Raw genomic sequence first — 17,818 nt, 5'->3', positions numbered from 1 at the left:
ACAAAAAAAAAAAAGAAGATTGGCAACAGTTGTTAGCTCAGGTGCCAATCTCTAAGGAAAAAAAAAATTCACAACTTCTCAAATGAAACCCGTCATCTCCCCTCTTTCCATCCTCCAAACCTATGGTTTTCCTTGGACTTCATATTTTCTGCAAAAGCACAATCCACACAACCAGGTTTCAAACACATAAAATCTTAATGTCATCCTTCACTTCCACCCTCTCCCGTCCCGGCCCTCAAGTCTCAGTACCTCGTCTGTCAGCCTTCCCTCCATTCTTCCTGCACCCCGCCACCCACTCAGGCCTTTGGTACCTTCCAGGCCTCCCTCACTCTCCCTGTCCTAATCTGTCCCCACCCCAACCAGTCATCCCAAAAAGAGTCTAGGGGCCTTCCAGGGGCTCCTGTTGCACCCTGCAGGAATCCCGACTGCAGTGCTCACTCTCATGTGCTGGAACTGCCCACTCACTGCTTCTGGGTCAAGAGTAAGTTGTAAAGTTTTATGCACAGATATGGGCCACCTCTTACAGAGCACGTGTTCAATAAATACTTGCTAAATGATTATTGCAACAGATACCTGTTCTGGATGGAATGTTTTGTTCCCCCAAAATTCATATGTTGCAGCCTCAACCCCCGATGGGATGGTGTTAGGTGGGGCCTCTGAAAGGTAATTAGGTTAGATAAGGTCATGAGGGTGGAGCTCCAGGATGCAGTTAGCACCCTTATAAGAGGAAGAAGAGACGCAAGACCTTCCTCTCTCAGCCACGTCAGGACGCGGTGAGAAGGCGGCTGTCGGCGAGCCAAGAACAGAGCCCTCCCCAGGAACTGAATCTTCCAGTACCTTTATTTTGGGCCTCCCAGCCTCCAGAACTGCGAGAAATAAATGTCTGTTGTTTAAGCCCTGCCGTCTACAGTAATTTGTTATAGCAGCCCGAGGTGACTAAGACAACACTTTTCTCCCTGTAATTGTGCCCGACTCCAGTTCATTCTCTACAGTACTCCCAGACTACTCTTCAGTGTTCCTAAAGCACAGCCTACTGGGTTATTCCCCTGGTCAAAACTCAGAGACAGCTTTTTACTGATAGACTAGAAACCTGTAACCTTCTTGGCCAATCACTCAAGAACCACCCAGAATCTAGGCTCTCGGCCCACTGTTCTAAGGCCGCCCCTCTGCATCCTTCTTTCCCCTTTGGCGCCTGACTTGGCTCAGGCTGAACCTTCCCGCCCATTGTCCTTTCCAGCCTCTTGACATGTTCCACTGCTGCCTCCTTTCACCTCAAGGTCCATTTCAGATGCCACTGCCTCCAGGGCCCAGCACAGCCAAGAGTCCTCTCCCCACCTCAACTCCTCCTGCCTCTACCCACACCTCTCCTTCTCTAGTGGAATCATATTTTCCATGGGAGAGGTGTTTTAAAATCAGCAAAAAAATCACCGCTCTTTAAAACTACTAGAGAATCTCATAGGAGTATACCCCACAAATCCAAAATATCATTTTCCAATGCTCTGAGGTGCCATGTTATAAGGAAAAGAAAAAAACAAAACACAACCAGAATCACCCTGTCAGCCAGATGCTCACACTGACAAGCAGCGGGAGGAAACATGAGCCTCATTTTCACCTCTGCTCCTCCTGGAGCATCAAGTACAGCAGGGAAATCAACACCACTCCCCACTCTTCCTCTTTACTGCCCACCCCAAGACCACCTGCTGAACTAGGATGCTCACTGCACTGTACCTGTCATCGCGTTGCTTATGTGCAGCTGCTGTCCTCCTCACTGGCTGTGACCTTGGGGACAAGGACCTTGTGTGATCTGATATCAACGCCACTTAATTAACACATCATGTGAAGCACACAGTGGGAAAATCCCTGTATTTCCCCTTCCCACAGAACCACTAGGAGGATCTAAAGCCACTTTCAGTCTAAGGCTGCTGGATTCTGTGAAATTAGTGTCTAGACCTTGTGGGCTGAACGAGGAACAGGGAGACACAGACATGTGCCCTAAGAGCAGAAAGGCAGTGACCAAAGTCACCCCATCAACTAGGCAGCGGGAAGAGACCAGCTCCAAGCCAGGCCCCTCCTCAGTCCTGTCAACAAGCAAATCACTCAAAACGCTCTTCTATCTTCTTTTTCAAGTTTTCTTAGGGTAGCAATGTCACCAGTGATTAAATATGGGCAGTATGGTGTTCCTATTTTTACTATATTACAAAGTATTTTCTAACAAACCTTTCCAACCCCAAATTCCATCACATGAACTACTTCTTGATAAACATTCTTCGACAGGCTTTGTTCTCCTTCTTTTATTTCACCTTTTGCGTTCTCATAAGCTCTGAGGGAGGTCATGTTAACACACTCCTTGGCATCCTCGGTTCCAAGTGACCCTGAGGTTCACGTGCTGAGCTCCCCTCCCAATCCATTCCCAGGATCCGACTCCAGCACCCCTCCCCTTCACCCCCCTTTTTCATGCTTACTTTTATAGCCTGAGACTGGGCTAAAAATTCTGTAACTTTCCAAATTAAGCTGCCCTAGTGTTAAATCAACTTTATATCACATTATATTTACGTTCAACTACATATTATGTCCACATTCCCAGCTCCCATGTACTCGCAAGGGCTCCCAGTGAAGACGGATCTAGAAATTAACGCTTGGAGGAGCACTCCTTCCAGCCCTACTCCTAAAAACTAACACTAGAGGGGAAAACCCCAAAAGAGGCAAGCCTAAAACCAGACAAGCCTTTCTGTAAACAAGAAACATAAAGCGATGAATGGGCTGACATCGGGGCCTGGAAGGCCTCAGTTAGGCAGCTCTTGGCTCCAGAGGGAAAGAGGGACTCAGGGGCCCCCAACACAAGTGGGGGACCAGAACCAGGTGTATGCTCAAAGTCAGGGGCCAGAACATTTCCTCACTCCTTCGCGCCACGGTCTGCACCCTGGGGGAAAGAGTAAGACCTCCACTGTAAGCCCCAGTTCTAGACCGCATCCAGGAAAGGAGAATGCAAAACCACAGAGAGAAGGGGTGGGTGGTGGGGAGAGAGAAGAAAATCTTAAAAGAAATAGTAAGAAACGCCAGATGAAAATAGAGCAAGTGGAGAAATACTTTACAATAAGTACATTAGGGTCTTCAATGACTTAAATGATGACACACTTTAAAACAAACACGTACACACCAGAAATCAAGAACCAAAAACAGGCAGCAATGAACCAAACAGAAATCGTAGAAATAAGAAATATAATCATTGCAATAAAAATTCAACATAAACACATAAGTGGACACAAAGAATCAGTGCACGGGAAAGTAACACTGGGGACTCCATCCAGAAGGCAGTGCCAGAAGACGACGAGCAAATCACGAGAAAGCAGTTCAAGAGGAACGGAGATGGGCTGGGAGGCTCTCGTGCTTAATTAACAGAAGTTCACTCCAGAGTTGAGAGCCAAATAGTTATTTTCAGACGTACGAAGACGAAGCAGTGCCATTCACAGACCCTCAGTGTATTTTAAAAGAAAAGTAAACTCATAAGGAAGGAGACGGATATAAGAAAACACTTAATACGAAAACTGATACCACATGCCGGTGAATGTAACTGCTAACTGTAAAATACCACAATTTGAATGTGAAAATAAGTAAAGCTAAAACTCCAGGCCATAATGACGAGGCAGGTGGGTGGCTAAGGTGTGCTCAAGTTCCTGTCTCTCAAGTGGAGGAGAGTGAGGGGGAATGGCCTGCTGGGCTCCGCAGCAGAGAAAGTCAGTAGTGAAGTGAATACCCACGCACGAAACTTTCCTGCTCACTGCTCAAAGACGATCTAACTTCAACTTGAAAAACTGGCTTGCTTCTTCCTTTAGAAAACCTGTGTCAACCGTAAGCCTTCAATATAACAGAATATCCAGTTTCAAAATTTCACTTTACAGGAAGAAAAAAAAAACAGTAATGCCAAGTGTAAAATCAGTGGCACATCTCTCCATGAATTTATAGGGTAAAAATCGAACCATTGAACGCAAGTCGGGCAACCAAGGTACTTAAAGATGCTCTGTTCACATCTTTCTTTCTCACTGCAATGCCGCAGTGAGGCAAACTCTGGGACCATGTTTTAAGGAAGCCTAGAATGGTATCCTTGCCATTAACCTCATTTTCAATATTAAGAGAAAAACACCTTGAGGCAAGTTCTCTCTCAAGAGGTTTCTTCTTTTTCAAACCAACACTTTAGGTAACTTTATACACATCAAGTCATAATCCCACATGTACAAAAATCTTGGCATTGAATATAATGAATGTGTGTCATCAGCCTTATCTGACTGATATCACTTGTTCAGGTAAAACTACCTCTACGTTGGATGCTGCTGCCATCACAAAGCACGGACACTTGGGTCCCAAACAATAAGTCATTCATTCATTCTCCCACCTTGCAATTCAAGTCTGAAGTCGGGTTACAGGTTATTTCATAAGAACACATTTTTGGAGATAAAATTAAGCCTTCGACATCCTCCAGTACACAGTAAGCACCGGGCAGGTTTTACAAGGTTCCTAGCAATGCATGCTTCCTTCCTGGAGTTAATCCCATCAGGTGACTCCAGGCAGAGAGCAGGGCCAGAACCAGTCAGCCAACAACGTTCCCAAAGACTCTCTCACGTGAAAAGCATTTGGTTTTCAAATGCCTCAACCTTCAGTGAAAACATGAGTATTAAAGCTAATCCCATACTACTATTAATCACTTGAGAGTGACTCAAGAAGGGAATGCTATTACCGGGAGGGTGAAGAAAGCGGGGTGCTTCGCTTCGTCTTCATATTTGCCTTCGGTGGAACTCCCAGCCTCCACAGATTTGGATGTCGTGTTCTTGCCGATTCCCATCATTAAGAGAAAACGAGTGGTCTGGCTGTTGGACTGGAGTGGCTGGAAGGGAAGGCGTGTTCAAGCGAGGAGCCCAGGATCAGAGGTGGCTGTCCAGAGCCTGGAGCACCCAATTCTCAGGCAGAGCTGACCCCGACAAGCGCCATCTCTTAGACCCTAGAAAAAGAGAAAACAGCCCAATCACCTCAAGGATACACACCACAAGGGATGCACCGTCACCAAGTCTCCCGCACAGAACAGTCAGAGTACAAGTTACATCCGAACATCCAAAAATACATTACTTAATTACACTTTTCAACCCCTCTTCATTTAGTCACTTGCTGATTTTGAATTGTCCCCTGGAGAGGGGGACCATATTTCATCAAAAATATCAGAATACCAAGGATAAAAAATAGCAGAGGTAATTCTCTGACATGCATTATGGTTAATATCTTATAGCCCAGCACTATCCAATGGAACTTTCTCCAATGATGGGAATGTCCTACATCTGCCTTGTCCAATACAGTCGTCATTAGTCACAAGGCTATTGAGCGCTTGAGGTGTGACTAGTGCGATAGAGAAAGCGAATTTTTAATTGCATCTAATTTTAATTAAAATTTAAATAGCCACTTGTGGCTAATGGCAATCATACTAGACAGGGCAGTTATAGCCAATTTACTATGATTGGATGGATACTAAAATAATTCTGAATTCCCTACAGGTGCCCAATTAAAGGTAGGGGAAGGCACTCCAAAGCATAAAGAGGAGGAGATAAAACCAACCTAGAATTAAACGGCCACACAGAATTCCAGGAAGGTGGCAAGATGATCTTTAAATGGGCTAGGAGGACACACAAAAAATAGAGTCATTCAATATCAATCAAATGACAACATAAACCTAAAGGAAAAAAATCCAACCAAAAAAGTGGGGCGGGAGCCGGGGTGTGGGGGCAAAGTGTCAAGAGATAAGCAAGGGGCAGGAAGATGAATACTACTGGACCCATGATGGATCTGACGTGCTCAGAGAATCTGTGCCACACTCCAAGCTACGAGAAAATATAAGCCAAAGTCAAAAGCAGGAGCTACTAACACAGTTCTATGCAGCCAAGTTCCAGTGAAGCAGGAGAAAATGAAAAACTCAATTTCAAACCACAGGAGCATGACTTGGACAATAAGAGAGATCCACCCAAAGATTAAGAAGAGAATCTGGCTTCAGAAAGGAGAGGGCACAAAGGACCCCTCCAAGGGTTGGCACACGTAAAGTCCAACGTGCCCAAGTACGCCTACATTTTTATGGTGAAGAAAAAAATACCACCAGCAGGTGGGGGTAAGAAGGGACAGAGAACATCCATTGGCACTCTGATTAGAATGATGTCAGAGCTCAGCACCAATTAATTTCCCATCGAGAATGAAGAATCCAGCCAAGCTGTCCTGCAGATGTGAAGGCAGACCGATAAGAAGTTTAAAAATACAAGCAGGAAACCTCCTGTTCAAGGAATTCGCTTAGAGACACTTTTCACTCAGCAAATACTTTGGATGAGCCAGGGAGAAAAACACGAACAAGTAAGAAAAGAGAAAGAACTGGACAAAATTTGAGAATTCAATAGTTAAGAGGACAAAAGGGAAAACTACAAGAAACAGTTGCCAGAACATCGAGTTACATCAATGGAACAGAGGAGCCAGGTGCACACACCACACTTTTTTGAGGCAGCTCTTACAGTTTAAAATGTCCATGCACACCGTGCGTTCTTGTTCATGTCACATCCTTGTCTGTTGAAAGCGGCAGCTCTCAACCAGGAGTGAAGTCCCCTCCGGGGGACATTTGGCAACATCTGGAGACATTTTTGGTCATCATGACAGGAGGAGAGCTACCAGTGTATCTCAGAGGCAGAGGCCAGGAGGGCTGCTAAACATCCTACAACGCACAGGACAGATGCCACAATAAAGAATTGTCCCGCCCCAAATGTCAAGAGTGCCAAGACTAAGAAACCCTGGTTTAAAGATATTTCCCTCCTCCCCAAAATGACATCCCAAATGTGCTATGTGGATCCTGAGCACAAGATCACGTCCCCTAGTTTGAGAAGCAGGGACATGCATAGCACAAGACAGAGCAAAGCCCATACCAAAGTCAGTCTACGGGACTTACTGCAGCTTAGTGACTTTTTAAATAATTTTCCCTTTTCAATAACAGGGATGAGTGGGCCATTATATTTTTCCCTGTCTTTCCTGCTGCTTGTAGGGGATATGAAGACCTGCTTTACTATGCAGTTTCCAGCACATGAAAGTGGAGACTTTCTATATTCAAAGGGGAAGTTACAGACATTGCTTAGAAAACACTCAAGGCTCTACTTGTAGCTCTGACAGAGACGGTGTATGTTAACTACATAGATTTATCCTACATTCTTCATTATAGTATTTTACAATTCAAAAAAAAAATCCCCAATTCCTAGCAGAGGAAAAGCGTGCACAGAAGCAGGAGTGTACCCTCCTCTGTGGTTCAGCTGCTATATGGCTACCAACGGGACTGTTACTTTGTGTGGCTGCGCAGGTTCCTATGATTAGAGACCTTTCCTTGAACTTTTTACTGGTCCTTTCCTTACATACGTATTTCAGCTTCGCCATGGGTGTGGTCTGTCCTCTTCCTGAAGTGCCTGCATATACCCTTCAGTGATTCTCTCTCACCACGCCTGTGGCCTCCTACGCCTGACACTCCGGGCACAGTGCTCAGCCTGCTGATCTCATCACTGGGATACCAACAGGCAAACCCAAGGAGGCCAGCTTCCTGTCACCTCCAGATTGCCCCTGCCCACCAAAGCCAAGTGGCCCAAACCCAGGTGCATATCAAGGTGGTTCAGAGAAGCAGGGACACGAGTCACTGAGCAGCTCACTGCACAGGAGGTGGCGGGCACGTTAGCTAGGACCACAGAGCCCCCGGAGGGTGCCAAGATAAAGAGCTTACACTCAATTCAGCAGAAAGAGGAGACTCAAAGAGGGTAAGGATGATGGTCAGACCTGTGCTTTGGGAAGGGACTTCCTTACAGTGCAAAAGGCAGACAAAGCAGCACACGAAGTAGAGGCAGGAAGATCCGAAGCCTGGGGTGTCCATGCAGGTAAGAATCAGGGGCCACAGGGCAGCAGCAACACAGGAGAAGAAGTGGGAAGGCAGTAAGAGAGAAACTGGAGAGTGGAACAGAACTAGCACCTACCTGTGCAGACGGCGTAGGGCCAGGGAAAGAGTCAAAATGGCACCAGGGTCTCTGACCTGGGAGTCTGAGATGGTGATAATGTATAATACAGCTTATTTTATTTCTGATTACGAAAACACTGCAGAGATTTCTTGGAAATATGAAAGAATAAATCTCATTTTAAAACTCCCCCTGCAATCCCCACAGTACAACTATTTGGCAACTAAGAAAGGCCTCAACTTCAAAAAGCACAGTTGAGAATACCTCCTGGAGCCTTGTACACAAAAGAGTTGGCCTCAGCGTTGGTTCCCAGGTCTCACGAAGTGGGCGGGGTGTCAGTGGACATCAGAGGGGAATGAACAAGCAGAAAGAAGACCAAGCTAGATAGAGTGGAATTAATGCCCCATGAGGCAAAATTAATTCAAGAATCAGGAGAGTACCTTTAAAATGCTCTGATTCATTCATATCCTCAGTGGAATTCAAGAAAAAGTAGTTAACTAAAGGACCAAAAAGAATTCTTGGAAATTACACGATTGCCAAAATAAATCTCTTGGAAGATGTACTACTGGAAACCAAACTTGTAGATTATTAGAACAATTGCACAAACACATATTAGAGCCAGAAGAACAAATGTCCGCAGAAGAAGAGTTCCAAAGACAGCCAGATAATGGAACAGATGGATGAGGAGTCAAAGAAAGAGCAGACAAAACGTATCCTCACACTGAAAACAGACTTCTGATCCACTGGACATCTCAGTGTTGGGGAGGAGCGCTGAAAGACGACCCCAGCCACACATCCCGGGACCATGTCTGAATTCTACAGATACAAAACCCTGAAAACCTCTGTCAGAAAAAAACAAAAACACTGTTCATAAAGGAATGACTAGCATATTGTCTTTTATTCTATTATATATTATATAAAGACTTCTCATCTAATAACTAAAAAACAGAAGAAAAAGTGATGTCCCCAGCATTCTGAGAGGAAAGAAGGCAGATCCTAAAATTCCACATCCAGATAACCCCCAGTGGTCCCACCACCTTAACACCCACCGCTACCTATTCCATCATAGACGTGTGTCATTCTTCACAACTATGCTATTTCACAGCGACGTGAAGTTCCACTGTAGAAATCACCACTACTCTGCTGCGGGTCATTTGGAGGATCATGTTTACAACCAATTATAAATAATGGTGTTGTATAACAAACCCTTTGCACACTCCAATCCCTTGGAATAGAGTCCCCGAAGAAGATCAGACTGGTCCACATCCAGCCCCATCGCCATGAGCGTGCCAGCAGAGCTTTCCAATCCACGCTCACCCACAGTAACTTGAAGGAAAATGACAGGACTTTTTCACATAGAATACATTTACTCTCCTAGGTTAATTCTGTCTCTGTGTTGTTTCAGACACGTTACAGCCATTGCAGCAGCCAACCCTCCCCACTGCCATCACCAGGAACAAAGGGCGACAGTTCCGTCCTGACAAGACCACTTTCCATCAAGTACTCTGTATTCCATTTCTCTACCAAGCATCTGACCCTCAAAATCTACCCTGGGGGGACCCAGCCATTCCCTCTGCCCATCTCTCACAGGACAGCAGCCTCTGGAGTGTCCTGAAGACACAGACCCAAGTGAGCATAAGAGGAAATGGGGCCAAAGAAAGTGCAGGGCAGGATGCTCTGAGAGAGGCTTCGGGGCAGAAGGCTCAAAGTCTGGAAAGGGAAGGGTGTCACCATTCGTGACAGAGCATCCCACAGCCAAGTACTCAAGAGTGATGAAGACAGGCTCAAGGCCAGAAACCACGCACCAACCTGAGATCAGAGTGTGTCATCCATCCAGGCTGAAGTTTTGTGTGGGGAAATGCCAAGGCCCAGACGCAAACACAGCAAAAGATAAGAGGGAGGGAAAGGGGGAGAGGAGCTTAGGATCTGTGTTAGAATGTGTGTTAAAACAAAAGGCAAAAGCCCCCAGGGAATCTGACACCTGGGCCATGTTTGCCACCACGTTCCCCCATCACCCCTCCCTCCTCCTTGTGGAAGAAAGAATAAGCAAGGCCACTGCCATCCTGCCCCGAGCGAGCATAAGCCGAAGGGAGAGGAGGGGCTGGGCTGAAAGACGCTAACGATGTCCTCTGACAAAGGGAATGATGACGACCACACAGTGAGAGCGATAACAGCAGTCTTCCAGCTGAGCGCCTCCATGTGCCAGGCACATCCTTCCCTCTCATTCCGTAAATGGCAATTATTTCTCCCTAGTAGGCATAGTATTACTTGATTTGCACACAAAAGTGGAAACAAAGCTTCAGAGAAGTTAAGTAACTTGCCAAAGGATACACAGCTTTAAGCAGTGGAGCAGGATTCAAACTTTAATCAGTATTCCTGTCCTGCTAACATTTACACAAGACTGACATACATACACTGTCCTTTAAAAGCTCAGTTTACAGCCGACCTCCCAAAGCAAACAGAGTCCAAGCCAGCTGGCCTGGAAGTACTGTCTCCGCCTGATTCGCTGTGTGTTTTTTGCCCTCCGTGTGACTTTTGAGGGAGCTCGCAGGAGCAAGGACTGCCAAGCTCCTTCTCCAGGGCTGAAGCCCACCCTCCGCAGACCAGGAGCTCCCAAAGCTGTGCACTCTGGCCACCCTGCAAGCCATGATCTCGTCAACAGCACATAAGCCTCTTGTCCCATTTTCTTGTTCCATCTTGATGGCCCTACCACCAGTCCATACTGGAGCCAGCACAACCATGCTACAGAAACTATCAAGCCCTTTGATGGCGTCCTAATTAGCCTTAGAACGACACCCTTAACAAGGCTGCGGGGTCACTGTGAAGCCTACTGTGAAGCTTGGCCCCCAGTCAGCTGTCACTGATGTATTCTGGTTTCCTGAAGGTGTCAGGCCCTTGCACATGCCGTCCCTCCAAAATAGGCACCCTTCACCTCAGCCTCGCCCATTGGGGTAACTCCCATCAGTGCTTCTCATCACCAGCATCGCGGTGTCGGGGAACCAGGAAGATGGTTATGAGACAGCAAGCTCATGTCCACCTGCCCAGCCAGACAGCTGCAGAACAAGGGGCAGTATCCACAGCCTGCATCCCCCCATCCTGGTCCCGAACTTAGCACCTATGTTAAAGGCTCCCCAAAATTTGTGGAATGAGTTAAGTGATGCTTAAAAAAATAATGACTCTTCATATAATATAACAGCATTCTTGCGGAATACTGTTACTAACTTGGGAAAGGAAATTAACAGTTAACATCAAACATATCTGTGATACAACAGACGCAGTAATGTCAGGGTCACACCAGGGTGTCGACATCACTGCTATCATTTGACTGACAGAGGAAGATGACGGGGAAGACCAAGGAAAGATGTGAAAAGATTGAAAGGAAAATACCAAATTACAACCACATCAAGCAATGTGTAAACCTGGGAGAATCTATACAGAGATGGCCAGAACAGGTACAAAAGCCATGAGCAGAGCTCCTCCAGCAAGACGCAGCCAGATCAGAAGGTGGCCAACTACTGCCTGGTCAGGGTGTGTACGGTCCCCGGAGAAGAACGGTTTTCTCACTTTTCAAGGGTTGTAAACAACAAGAAGCAAGAAGAACCTGTGACAGAGGCCATCTGGCCCCCCAAAACTAAGATATTTACAGAAAAGTCTGCCGACCCCTCAAGATAAGAGGATGAAGGAATCCAGTTTAAAACGGCAATAATACCATTAAATACACAATAAATTTAGCAAAAAATGTGTATGGCCTTTATGAATAAAATTATAAACTATTACTAAGCGCCACAAAAGAGATCAGTGTAACCAGAGAAACAGACTATATTCTTGGATAAGAAAGCTACTGTAAGAATATTCATTTTCCTATAAACATAATGTATATACATTTAATAAAAATCAATACCCCAAAAGGGGAAAAAAGAGGCTTGAAAAAATTCCTGTGGAAGAATAACCAAGAATAGCCACAAATATTTGAAAAAAGAGTACGAAGAGTGTGCTCTATCAGATAGGAGCCCTAATGTAAAGCTGTAATGCAGAGAAGAGTTCAACATGGGCACAAAACAGACAAAAAGATCAGAAACAGAAAACCCACAACCCACGAATATGTGATGTGGGAGGCACTGAAAATCGTAAGACAAAGTATGGATTTTTCAACACAACATGCCAAGACAATCGGTTCACTATTAAGTAATAAAATCCAGAAAAAGTAAAACCTAAGGTTAAAAAAATGATAATAAAGCCACTAAATGATTATATAATGTTACGGCGGGGGACTCCTTTCTTAGCATATCATTACAGATGAAAAAGAGAGAGAGGCTGACAGATTTTGCAGTATAAAATTTTCCAGATTTCCATATGGAGAAAAATCACACAAACAAAAACCAAAATATAATACACATAAGATAATGTGTTGGTATCTTTACTATTTGAAGAGATCCTACAAATCAATTAAAAAAACACAAAAATCCTTGATATAAAAATGGGCAAAACATACAAGCTTCTAATCTTCAATCCCCTCCAAATACAAATGGCAAAATAAACGCTCGATCCTTGTTTGAAATTGAATCAAGGTATACTGAAATGAAGTACCATTTTTTTCTAAACCTATGTTAGTTACTTTTAATACCTTTATTTGTAAGGTGGTAGAGGAACAGACAAACTCACACTTCTAATGAAAAATAAATTTGCTAATGAGAAGCCAATCTGGTTATACTCAGAAGTTATAAACATTCATATTCATTTTAATATTTGTCTTAAGGAAACACTACTTCTAGGAATTTCTCCTAAGGTGATAATTAAGACACATAAAGATTTAGCCAAAAAATTGTGTGTGCTAAGAAGACCAAAAAGCAGGAAAAATCTAATATCCAACACTAGGGAATTGAATGGTTAAACTGTGGTACATTCACACAAAGGAACACCATGGAGCCATTAAAATGATGGCACAGAAATATTTACTGACATGGAAAGATGTTCACCTCATGTTATGTAAGGAAATAGGTTTAAAAAAATAGTGTGTACAATATTATACTAAGTGAAATAAGCCGGGCACAGAAGGACAAATATCACCTGATTCCACTTGTAAGAGGAATCTAAAACAGTCAACTTCACAGAAGCAGAGAGTAGAATGGTGTTTGCCGGTGGGGGGTGCTATTCGACACGTATAAAGTTTATTATGCAAGATGAGAAAGTTCTCGAGATCTGCTGTACCAGACCGTGCCTACAGTTAATGATACTGTATTGTACACTGAAAAGTTTGTTAAGCGGGTAGATCTCAGGTTAAATGTTCCTACCACAATAATAGTAATAAAATAGAAGATAGCGATTTTTTAAATGAGGCAATCAGTGAAAAGAATTAAAGGCAATTTATACAATTAAAAAAACTGTATGTACAGCACCAACCCAGTGTGTATGTGTAAGTGTGCGCACACCCGTACACACACCAAAATATTAACCAAAATGTTGATGAGTGGGACAATAAAGGACTTCTTTTCTTCTTTTTACTCTTCTCTATTTTCTAAAGTTACTTATTTAACAATGAAAGATATGCCCACTTTCTCCCCTAAGAGCCCGATGGTGTCCAGCACTGGGTTCTTGCCCACTATTCAGAATCAGAGGCAGAGAAGCGGACCGTTCCCCTCAACGAGGGAAGAGAGCAGTCCAGTCCTCTTTGCTGAGTCGGGACCCCGCTCTGCAGTTACGAGGCCATGTGGAATCAAGTTCTCATGTTTCAAGCAGTGAAGTAAGTTTTGTCATCAGAAGAGAACGGAGAAAAGCCAAGGCTTTGTCAATGACACTTAGCAGGCAAAGTGGGGAACTGACCATAAAGAGGCGTACCAATAACCAAGGCTGCCCCAGAGAAGTGGTCCTCAGCTTCGACTCCATGTTGGAGCCACCTAAGAACTTAAAAAACTACTGCCTGGGTGCCCGCCCGGAGAGTCCGACTGAATAGGTCTTGCAGCCTGAGCATCCAGATGTTTTAAAGCTGCCCTGTGGCCGCAGTTAAAAATTACTACCTTAGAGTAAGCAGGAAATCATTAGTCTCCAAGGAACAAAAAGGTCAACCTTAAAATAAACGTAAGCCTGGCAGAGTGGAAAAACAGCAATTTGGGAAATCTGCCCTAAGCAGAAAAGCAAAATATTCGGATCTTTAACAAATCATTCAATTCCCTAAGGATTGAACCACCAGCTCTCCAGCCACCAATAAACATACACAAATTCAGAATAACAGCTTCTAATTAGTACTTATTTCCTCAGCCATTCAGCCAGCCATTATTTCTTCTGCACTTAATTTTCTTATCTGACCAGTTCTCCCCTGTCCAAGAATCAGTGTCAGTTTTCTCACTGTGGCCCACCACGGCCCCCTGACTCGGAAGTAAGAGGGTACTATCCAAACAGGCTTTAAGGGCTGAGCTGCTCCTGGAGTTAACCACCAAGACCTTTTGTGTTTCTTGGAAGCACAACCAAATCCTAAGAAAACGTGTCCTCCCAGCATCAGCACCGAGCAGTCCCTGGTCCAAGCACTCACTGGCTAAATGAATCAACCACTACGAGTCCTCCCGATCAGCAGACTCCCCCCGGGGACAATTCACCTTTATATTCCCAGCTCTTAGCACAGAAGAGACACTCAATAAACGATAATGAGATACACATTTACCCCAAATACACGGCACTGAATGAATACATGCATGGCAAACTCATGTTTTGATCTAGACACAAAAACTTACAGTTCTCCAAAATGATCCAGGAATAACAAAGAGAAGAAGAGAGAGAATAAGAATCCGTGGTTCATGTACCTAAGCCTCACTTGGGAGACTTATTCAAAAGACAGATTTCTTCCACACAAATACTTGCAGACAAATGTTCCAAGCTATTTTTACTACAACAGTCCAAAACTCAAGACCTCCAAAGGTCATCAGCAGGTAAATGAATAAACAAACCGTGGTGAGTCCATACAAAAAAATACTCGCCAATAAAAAGGAAGAAACCACTGATGTACGTAAGAACATGGGGGAATCGCACAGATACTATGCTGAGTGAAAGAAGCTGGACACAAGACACGCTGCCTGCTTCCCGGAGCTACAGTGACAGGAAGCAGAGAGCGGTGACAAGAGCAAGAGGGAGGAACTCCAAGAGGAAGGAATCTCAGAGTGACAGAAAGCTTCTATATCTTCCTTGTGATCCCGATGGCTCCACTTGTAAGTATATCCATTTACTGTATATAATCTATACTTGAACAAAATCAACTTTTGAAGAAAAAAAGAATTCAAAAACTCCTGTGATTCCACCAACTTAAGAAATGTCCCCTCCCCCAAATTCTGATTCTGTAGACCTGCACTGGGACATGGGAACCTACATTAACACATGCACGAATGTTCTGATGCTGGTGGTCCCCAGATCACCCACACCCTTGGGCAGGCAAGCTGAGTGGGATAAAGCGATTTTCTCCGCTTGCGTAAACCTACCCAGAAGGTGAGAGCATGACTAAGAAGGAAGACTTTGGGATAAGGAAACAAAATCTCTACTTGCCAAGTGGTAGTCTGGTCCTTTCCAAGATACAAACAAGCTTTCAGAGCTGGCCAGGTTCAATGATAAAGCACATTTTAAAAGCCAATCCGTGGCTCTCTGCTTAATCCCATCATTAGGGGATTATAGTTGAACTGTGGCTGCTCCATTAAATTCTGTTAAATGCTAACATTTGACCTAAACGCTTTTAATCCAAGCCAAAAAAAAAAGATTATTGGAACAAATACCTTCACCTTATATATGATCAACTCCCTTTAATGAAATGACTTAAATGGTTGCCTAATACAGAGAGTCCTGCTTCAGGGCGTTTACAATTCTGACGCTCATCCTAGCTAGCATTATTCCACTTATGCGCGATGAATGAACCTGTAAGGAGTGGTTATTACTTGATCTTGTGGTGACAGCTATGCTCACAGGGTGTAACTGAAAAACCTCGATCACCCTTGCAGCCTTTTCCAAAGCACTCCAAGAACCCTTGCTCTCATTTTTCAAACCTCAAGTCACTACCCATTAGCAGGCCATGAAATCGACTCTGGATCTGAACCAGAGTTTTTAAAACAATGAAACTTAACAGAACGAAAATTTCAGAGCACTCTCAGACGATAAGGGTAACCCAGAGTTTCAAGGTAAAATACTGCATATTGTGGGTCAGGCAAAAAAAGCCTAGAAGTCAGTCACCGATGTAACGAAAGTTCTGCCCAGTGACATAATAGGCATATTTCAAGCACCCAATTTAAATCAGATGATTTGCTGAGCTTAAATCAACAGGCTCACAGAAATAATCTGCCAAAGTGGTACAAGATGACAAGACTGGTAACAAGATACCATAATGTTCCCTCGCCACAACGTTGGGGAGAGGATTCAGGATCAGGGCCTTTCTCTAAAAGCCACCAGAGCCCTAAACCAAAGCCCCTCAAAGACTACAATCAAGAAAATCTCCATTGCACCCCTGTGAGCTGTGTCAGCCTTCTGTCACTGTCTTGATTTGTCAGATTGTTCTCTTGAGAGAAAGAAAATTTTAACAGAAGCGGGATAAAACCTGAATTTCTGAAGGGGAACCCAAGGTTGGTTGCCAGGTTCCATCTCAGAAACCACCTGCTGAGAACTCCCGAGCATTCGTGGCCACACCCGCAGGGCCCCTGATGCCCCGTGGCAACAACCCTGCTCTGCTCGGGGAGGAAAAGGGCCCCTGGGCAAATGCTGCTGCACTGCTTAGGAATTACCTACAAGCAGAACCAGGGGCCTCCACAGCGGGCCAGAGAGGAGGAAGAGTAGCTAGATAGAGGTGGCAAATATTCCTGGAACACCCATGGGGTGAAGTGGGCAGCGAGGATCATTCATAACTGAAAGCAAACATTTTATGGAGCATAAAGTGAAATACACAACTGATAATATGAAAGAGAAGATCGTAAAGAACACAGGCTGCCTGCAGAAGACTCCTTCAGTCTCTTCTAGAGGCTTGGTCCGAGAAGCCCTTGGTAAAGAATAACTCTAGTCCCAAATTAAACTCTAAATCCTAAAAAAGCTCCTAAATCCAGCCTGAAACGGACTGTTTTGCTGATATGGGTTTACATACAGCCTGAGCCCTGGAAAGAGATGGTCATACGATCCAGATGAGAAGAATGACTCATCAACTGCTCGCTTCGATGAAAGATGGAGTCAAGTGTACAGTAAAAGGTCAAGGCAGCTGACGTTCTGTTGGTTTGGGGGCTTTAAAATACAAAGTCATCAGGGATCTCTGTTTTTCTGACCTAATGTTGTAGGTATCAGCTGCTGTGGCTGCTATCATCCAGCAGCAACCTCTTCCCCAAACTTTATTTACATAAAATTATGACAAGACTTTAAGACTCATCATCCTCACCATGCCTCTCCTGCCCCAGGTACCATCCGCACAGACCACGCTGACCTGCAGTTCCCAGGTCTTAGCTCAAGAAGCTTCCTCCTCCAAGCAGCATTCTTGAGTGAGCTGTCCCTCTTCTGTTTCCATGGCACACGGCTTCTTGGTCCAACTCCCTGACCAGGCAGGGATGGGGGCAGGGGCACAGTGTCCATCACTTAAAAGGCATTCAAATATTTGGGGAAAACATGAACATTTTCCATGGGCCAGTTAGTCCTACACCCATGACAAAACCGCCCCAATTCTGAACCTCCCCAATTCATTCAAGGAAGTCATGAGGCTGGGACTCGAGAGGGGAGAGGGAGAGCGAGTGGAGCCAAAGGTATAGCCTGGGGTCCAGAATTAAAATATAAATGCATATTTGAGAAAACTCAAGCAGAATTAAGATGGGTTTTAT

The 17,818-nt window shown here is 44.6% G+C and overlaps 1 protein-coding gene across 14 annotated transcripts in view; it reads right to left on the bottom strand.

The window, feature by feature from the left end:
- Nucleotides 1–17,818, bottom strand: part of SLC23A2 (solute carrier family 23 member 2) — a 142,756-nt gene that overhangs the window by 90,308 nt on the left and 34,630 nt on the right. For 10 of the 14 annotated variants that reach the window (XM_070588863.1, XM_070588861.1, XM_070588862.1 and 7 more), the window contains one exon: nt 4,733–4,993. In XM_070588863.1, the coding sequence (XP_070444964.1) occupies nt 4,733–4,840 (108 nt within the window). In that variant the 5' untranslated portion in view covers nt 4,841–4,993. Of the gene's footprint in view, nt 1–4,732; nt 4,994–5,598; nt 5,657–17,385; nt 17,579–17,818 lie in introns of all 14 variants that reach the window. The other 4 variants (XM_070588871.1, XM_070588867.1, XM_070588870.1 and 1 more) reach the window with 4 other exon arrangements.

Source organism: Equus przewalskii, chromosome 21 (genome assembly GCF_037783145.1).
Source record: "Equus przewalskii isolate Varuska chromosome 21, EquPr2, whole genome shotgun sequence".
In the NCBI taxonomy this organism is placed as follows: Eukaryota; Metazoa; Chordata; class Mammalia; order Perissodactyla; family Equidae; genus Equus; species Equus przewalskii.
Note: the sequence above shows the minus strand (reverse complement) of the source record. Positions and strands in the feature narration are given on the sequence as shown.